At 52.3% G+C, this 7500-nt stretch overlaps 2 protein-coding genes across 2 annotated transcripts in view; one reads left to right on the top strand and one right to left on the bottom strand.

Moving 5' to 3' along the window:
- The window catches only part of SHOX (short stature homeobox), an 18480-nt gene extending 11182 nt beyond the window's left edge, over nt 1-7298 (bottom strand). The window contains exons 1-2 of the mRNA XM_014960171.1: nt 6838-7298; nt 3238-3446 (exon numbers count right to left, since the gene is read on the bottom strand). Of these exons, the coding sequence (XP_014815657.1) occupies nt 3238-3446; nt 6838-7111 (483 nt within the window). The 5' untranslated portion in view covers nt 7112-7298. The remainder of the gene's footprint in view (nt 1-3237; nt 3447-6837) is intronic.
- Nucleotides 1034-2625, top strand: LOC106898733 (chloride channel protein 1-like). Its single transcript, XM_014960163.1, has 2 exons — nt 1034-1548; nt 1671-2625. The coding sequence occupies exons 1-2, from the start codon at nt 1297-1299 to the stop codon at nt 1950-1952; spliced, it is 534 nt and encodes a 177-aa protein (XP_014815649.1). The 5' UTR covers nt 1034-1296; the 3' UTR covers nt 1953-2625.
- Nucleotides 7299-7500: the final 202 nt, after the last annotated feature.

Raw genomic sequence — 7500 nt, 5'->3', positions numbered from 1 at the left:
AACAAGAGAGAAGACAACCTAGCTGCTCTATTTATTTAGGGAATGCCTCCGGGAGGCGGTTGTTTAAAGCGAGATGGTCCCTCGCTCGGGGAAAGGGTGGCTGAGCGGGCCTGGGGGGAGCGGGGTCCGCCGTGGGTCGTGTTTTAAGGAGGGGGACGGGGAGAGCCCTCTCCCCACTCCAGTTTCTTGGCTTCCCCCCTGTGCCCTGGGGGTGGGGGTAGGCACGGAGGCGTCGACCTACCCTCACGCAGTCACTCCCGCACCTCGGTGTACCCACACGCACACACGTATAGACGAGCGCACACGTGCGTGGTGTGAAGGCGTTGATTTGGTGACTTTTTCTCCCTAGGGTTAGGTTTGGTTTGGTTCTGTTAGGCCAAGCACGGAGTTATAACCCAAGGAGGCATCTCCTTCAGGTTTCTCCCACCCTAGGTCTGCTCAGAGAGCCACAGGTTGATCTTATTAATTATTTCCAGAGTTTCTTTTTTATACCTCTTTTGGGGAGGCGTTCCCCAGTTGGCTTAAGGGGGGGGTGGGGGGTATTTTTCCCTTCAACAAACCAAAAATCGAATTTTAAAATAATCGATGTAGAAGCCACCCAAACAGGCGGCTCTGACGGCCCCAGGACTAGAACAACCCGCACTTATTTTCAAGGTTTCGAGGCTAATTGGCATTTAGCTGTATCTGAGGCGGGATGGGAGGGACGGGGGGAGACTCCACCAGATGGGGTGCCATGCATTCATATTCTTGCTACGCGAATCAGAGCGGGCACCTTTTCCCTCCCCAGCTCCGGCTAATCCCGTCCCTCAGCACCCAAACCATCTACCCTTCTTCACGGCGATTGGTCCTTCCTGAAGACTGTCTCAACTTAAAGAGCCAAAGAAACTAGATTTCAAATTACATGCTGTGCAGGAGATAGTGTGACCCAATACATAAAAAATCACCCTAAAAATCTTCCACTATGGATGGTGTGTGACAGGAGGCTGTTTCAGCTGGTCAGACAGGTAAGCTGGAGCGTGGGCAGGGAGGCAGATACAGGAGGTGTGTGGGAAGTTTGTGGACTGAATTGTGACAGTGGGTAGAGATCTTGCATAAGTAAAGAGCCTGCTTCTGATGTGGTGCTGAGGAGTGGCACAACTCAGGGGTGGTGAGCTTCCACAGCCCCACAGCGTATGAGCTGCACCTACCAGGGCTGGTCAATGACTCTACGTAGTACGAGTCTGAGCATCTTGAAGAGGTTGGAGGGAGGAAGGGGCAGTGTGTGGCAGGGGACATTCAAAACCTTGAAGTGGCTTAATGGCTTCCCTGCTCTGTTATGCAGAAACCATGATCCTTCTGGGGTCTATAGAGCGATCTGAACTGCAGACTCTCCTCCAGAGACATATAAGCCCAGAACGGCGACGGCTCCTCCACAGAGAAATGCAGCAGAAGCTGTCTGAGTCACCCTACGATGGGCACAGCAAGGGGCCGTGGGCAACCCTGCCAAAGCTGAAGCACGAATCTTTTGCTTATGTTGACGAGGATGAGGATGCAGATGAGAAGGGAGAGGTGAGGGAGAGAAGTGGAGAGACTTATAGCCCAGAGCCTGCTTAAGAAGCAGTAAGGCATTTGGAGAGGCTGAGAAAGAAATGACACAAGGTGGACTTTGTTTTCTCCCCTTTCTGTAACAGCTACCTCGGCCCCCAAGTCCCACTCCCAGTTACCCAGAGGAGCCCAATGGCCCAACAAGTCCTCTTAAACAAATACCTGAAACTTTGGAGCCACAGCAACTCCCAGGTATGGTAACTTCTGGCATGCCTCAGCCACATCCTAGCCAGCTTGTGGAAGCTTCCATGCTAACTGTGTGTACGTGCCTGTGCGAGGTGCTGGTTTCCCAGAGACTGAGAGAAGGACCTTTCTCTGCTGTTCCTGTATTAAAGGTACTTTGTGAATGCACCTCAACATCAGTGTAACGTACCTGGAAATGTCTTCTGTTTGTGATCCCTCAGAGAGCATGGCTAAAGTAGACCCACTCAGGCTGCTCTCCCTCTGCCAGTACTCCCCACACTCCATCCTTTGCAATAACATCTCCTCGGACGTTTTCTGGAGAATCTGCATGGAAGGGTCTTGTCTCCTTCACCCCACGAGTTATTTTCCCTGGGAAAAGCAGCCTGAGCACTAAACACCTGTACTTGTTTTTTGAGTAGCTTAGGCTGTTGCTCAGCCATCTCCAAAACTGAACAGCTCCTCCCTTGGACACGCATCTCTTTGATTCAGCTACATTAATATGATGGAAAAATACTGGTGTATTGTGCTCTTTGTGTGCCACCCCAGCTTTGCTTCCAAGACTGTACTCATAGCTCATTTCTGATTCGTATGTCATGTATATTTGATGCAGGATGGTGTTTTGTTGGGTTTTTTCTCCTGTATGTGTCTTGAAATATGCAGAGAGTGAGTAAGCACAGAGGTGTAGCCCAGTCTTGAGAATGAATACGGAGGGCTCTGGCTCATGCTTTTAGGCTCCCAACAGTTAGCACGTAAAATAACATAGCACATTCTGGTTCTGTAACACCACTCATGTATGACTAAACCTCGAAGGCATAGGAAATTCCTCTTTATGCTTCCAGGGCAGTACAGTGGTACTGTATTCTCACCTCCCCTTTCTATACTCATCCTCCAAATGACATTCTCTTTGTGGACTGTGGAAACCTCTCGTCACAGCATTTTTATCCCTTGTAGCAGATTGTTTGCTGTGTTAATAGTCTTGCTTCTGGGCTTTGTGGGTTTTTGGGGGGGGTTTTTTTTTTTGGTTTTTTTTTTTTTTTTTTTTTTTTTTTTGTCCTTAAGGGCCCCATAAAAGAAAGAGAGGGAAGAAAGTGAGGATTAAGGGAGAGCTAATAGCACGTTTGCAAGGAAAAATACAATAATTAAAATAAAAAAAAAAAAAAAACCAAGCTGCTCGGTTATCAGAGACTTGTCAACAGTATCACCAACAACAACAACCTCCCCCTTCCCCTCCCTCCTCCCCCCCCTTAAAAAAAAAAATTAAACGGCCTTCCTAGGAAATGCAAGATAATCCCAGAGCGGAATTACTGTTTGGCAGGACAGGTACAGCGGAGTTGCAAACAGCTTCCCCATCACACGTGTCGCCTCTGCCTTCACCTCCCTGCTTTGGATGAAACGGGGCACTGTGCTAGGATCCGCTGGCAGTTAGGAAGTGAGGTGAGGACGTTTCCAGGAACAGAGCCTTTCTCTTACCTGAACCCTAGCTTCAGACAGTCCCAGCCTCTGGCTTAGTTCCTCCCTCATGAAGGCATCCGGATAGTGAGTCTCATCAAAAAGTCTTTCCAGCTCATTCAGCTGCTCTAGTGTGAAATTGGTTCTGCTTCTCCTTTGTTTGAGCTTGGTCTGTCCATCTTCATCTTCTGACTTCACATCTTCCCTCTTCTCTTTACACTCGTAGATCCCTGCCGGGAGGGGGGAAGGGGAAAAGGACACTGAGCATCCCCCTCGCACCTCTCCGAAGTTTCTCTTCGCAGCAACACGGGGGGTCTCCCCCCTCCCCTCTCTTCGCCCTCAAACTCTGCGCAACTTGTTGGGGGCAACCGGAGGCCGGGAGGGGGGACCCCGGGCTGGCCTTGGCAGGGCAGAGGGGGCGAGCGGAGCCGGGGCGGGGGGCACCGGGCCGGGCTGAGCCCCGCTGCCAGCTCCGCGCCGGGCAGGGGACACCTCGCCGGCCGGAGGGAGAGAGGGAGGGATGGAGGGAGCCGCGCTGCCTTGCCTGGCTGATGCCCTATCAGAAAAACTATCTAGACAAACATAATTTTATTTTTTCCAGGGTAAGGAGGTTGGCACGGGCAGTTATGGGAAGGGGCTGGTGGGAAAACCGCTGCCCCCCCGATACTTCCAGGCGGTGGGAATAGGCAGGGGAAGGGGCATCCCCGTTGCTGTTTTCTCCCAAAATAAAGAGAGTTATGTAAGAAGCTCCCCACCGCTGTCATGGTGAAGCCACAGTGAAAATATTTGCCTCGTCAAAGAAACTTTCCGTGGGCCTGAGACCGAGCCCGTCCGTCTCTCTCCCCCTCACCAGCCCTCCTTCCCCCGCTGTACCTGCCGGCGGGGGGACACCCCGGGGCGGCGGGGCCTGCACGGCCCGGAGAGGGGGAGCGAACGCAAGGACCACGGGTGTTCCCCCAGCCCCTCCAAAACAGCGGACACCCGCCTCCCCCAGCCCTCATGGAGCCCAAGAGGGCAGAGGGGAGGAAGACTGTGGAAGGAAAAAAATGAAAACTTTTTTTGTATTGGGGGTGGTCGTTAAGATTTCTTTTACTTTGGCAAATTAGCTTTCTTTCCTTTCTTTTTTTTTTTTTTGTTTGTTTGTTTTCCCTGCTTTTCCTTAATGCCAGGAGGCCTAACGCACCGATCCTCTTTTTTTTTAATCCGGCTAACGAAAAGAGGAGAGGTGCTGGAGCAGGGAGCACCTCTGGAGGCTGAACTAGTTCCCCGGGACCCCCCGCCTACCCTGGCCGCCCCGCCGGGGTGCGCATCCGGCGCGGGCACCCGCGGAGTCCCGGGACGAGCCCGCTTGGGCTGCCTCCTTTGTCCCACTTCACCTTCTGGGTGGTGCGGGGCTGGGGAGGAAGCCACATCTGCAGATGATCCCCAATTAGATCCCTTTTTCCCTCACCGAATACACACGTGTTATATATACATATATATATATGTATGTAAACGCACACGCAACTGTGCGCATGCACACATATATTCACCTATATACTCAGGGACGTCCCAAAATGCAAATGACTAACATCACAAATCGTAAGTTAATTGAACGTAATGAAACGTTCTGAACTGCATCTGTGCTTCAGTAAGGCGCCGGAGTGCCCGTTTCGCTTCCAAAATGAAAACTCTCCCCGGCCGTAAGGGCTCCTCCGGGCTCCCCGGCTCCGACTCCAGGCTGGATATCGGCTCCATAAAACTTTGGGAAGGGTTTGACCTCCGGAAGGGGGGTGTTCGCTGCTTGGTTTTAATGTTCGCATTTCTCCAGCGAAGGGGAACCCCTGGGCAGAGCCGAGGGTGCTCACCCAGCAAACGCCCAGGGAAAATTGGGCGCGTTGGGAAGCTCTGTCTCCTTTCGGAGATCCGAGGCTACAGCGTGTCCGTGATAGGTATAAAATATTAACTAGCGTATCGGTGGGACTGAAATCACACGCCGGAATCAGTTGAAATTAGACTGAAACCTGGCATGAATTTAAACTGTCACAAGCATCTCAGCTCTTTCCAACTCCTCCCTTCCATCCCCACCCCCAGCCCCTCTCCATAGATTAGATTAGCTAAACATACAAGCCAGAATTTCCATATACAGGGAAGGGGAGAGTAGTAGAGATTTTTTTTTTCGTTCGTTTGCATTATAATTTTTTTTTTTTATTTAGGGTTTGATGTTTTGTTTTGGGGGTTTTTTTGGTTGTTTTTATTTATATTTTTTTTTCCTGGAGCATGCCCTGCTTTCATTTTTTAAAACCATCCTCTCCTGCTCGAATGATTCTTCTAAACTGAACCCTCTCGTTTTGTAACGTCTCAACCAGAGAAGGAAAATCAGCGGTGCTGGGTGGCACCGGGTTGTGCAGAAGCCCGGGTACCCGAATACGCGGTTATACCCGGTCCTTCGGTTTGGGGAGGGGGGGTGGAAGAGAGGAGGATATTAAATAAGCGTTTGGGCTGTAAATTAAATTGCCTTTCGCCCAATGTTATATTAAACAAGATCAAACAGTAGGAAACAGCTGAAAGACTGCTTGTTGTTCCCCAACCTATTAACCGGTTTTTATTACCCCGAGCTAGGCAGTAGCTCCCCAGGCAGGTCCACCTGTCTAACTTGCCTAGAGACACTTTCTCAACTTTCTAATCCCCCCGCCCTTTTTTATTCTCTCCTTCCCCTGCGAGCTCGTGCAGGATTTTTAGCTCGGTTGGTTTTTTTTTAAAAAAAAAAAAAAAAAGAAAAATTAAAATTATTATTTTTTAATTTGAAAATCTTTCCGGCTAAGAGAAGGAACGGCGTTTTACCCCTGGGCCGGGGAGTCTCCGCAGCCCCGGGGGGAGGCGGTGCTGCCCCGGCCCAGGTGAGACGGGGACGGAGGGAGCGGGCGGCGGGGGACCCACCGGTGCCTCCCTCCGCGGGGATGCTCCGTCTCACCCGGGGCCCGGGCAGCTCCCCCGGTAGCCGGGTTCCTCTCCTCCTCGCCTGTCGCAGCCCCCGGTTAGGACGGGCTGACCGGCACAAGACAAAATGGGGAGGGAGAGCCCCTTTCTCCGCATCCAGCTTTCTCCCAGCAGAAGCAGCATCCTCCTGAGGGCCCGGAAGCAGGAAGAACAGGTCTCCTGAAGGCGTTAAAACTCCCCGGACAAGGTTTCCCTTAAAAAAAAAAAAAAAAAAAAAAAAATACACGGATAGACAAAAATGTCTGACGTCCTGCGCTGCCCCCTTCCCCCCGGGCGAGCGAACGCCTAACGCCCCGGATCGATCCGGGATGCGAACGGGGAGGGAAGGCGGGGGGGGGTGCGAGAAGGAGTGGGGGGAGGAAGGACAGAAGTTGCTACTTATTTTTCAGGGCTACATTCGCGATAGGCATGCGGGAGTACGTGTGTCTGAGCCGTTATGTTCCCGCCGCTGCGGGAGGGAGGCGGCCGGAGGAGGGAAGGCAGGATGCGGGAGGCGAACCCTCTCGCCCCTCCGGGGCCGGGGTGACCGGTTGGCCCCCGCTGCGGAGCCCCGGGGGTGGCGGCGGAGGAGGAGGAGGAGGAAGGGGCCGAGGTTGGCGGCGAGGGGCGCGGGGCAGAGGGCGGCCGGGCCCCCGCTCTTACCTTCCGCCGTCCTGCCCGTGCTGAACTCCTTCAGTTTGTCCTTGTCGCTCTCTACGTGGTCTTTGAAAAGATGCACCGGGCAATGGTTGCTGCTCTCGGTCATGTCCTGCAGGTTAGAGTCAGAGTTTCCAAGCTCCCTAGAGCGAGCCAACCCACTCTCCAAAACTTCCCTGTACGTGATCGTCTCCTTCTTGTTGCTGCTGCCACTGCCGCCGCTGCTCTCTTTGCTTTTCTGGTCAAAAGATTTGGATACAAAAGCCGTAAGTTCTTCCATGGCTGCCCGGTGATCTTTATCCACAGAGATCCACTTGTTTTCGGGTCGGAGATGTGGCCGTCCTCCGCACGCTGTTTTTGCACGTAGAAGATGGGCTGTATAGGGTTAGATCACTCCTGCTGTTATTTATGCCTTTCAATTTGAGATCACACTATTTATACATGGCTACCTCAGCCCAACCCCCAGCTCTCCCTGTCTCCAGCAATTACTGACTGCTCCATAGTCGCAGGCGGACTCCTAGCAGCTATCTCCCCCACCTCAGTCCAGCAATTGGCTTTCTTTTCATTTCATCACTCTTTGGCATCTTTGCACCTTGATTTAGGGAGGCAAAGAGGCAAAAGCGAAAAAGAGGGGGAGAGAGAGGGAGAGAGAGAGGAATAAAAGGGGGG

Source organism: Calidris pugnax, unplaced genomic scaffold (genome assembly GCF_001431845.1).
Source record: "Calidris pugnax isolate Ruff unplaced genomic scaffold, ASM143184v1 scaffold188, whole genome shotgun sequence".
Taxonomy (NCBI): domain Eukaryota; kingdom Metazoa; phylum Chordata; class Aves; order Charadriiformes; family Scolopacidae; genus Calidris; species Calidris pugnax.
Note: the sequence above shows the minus strand (reverse complement) of the source record. Positions and strands in the feature narration are given on the sequence as shown.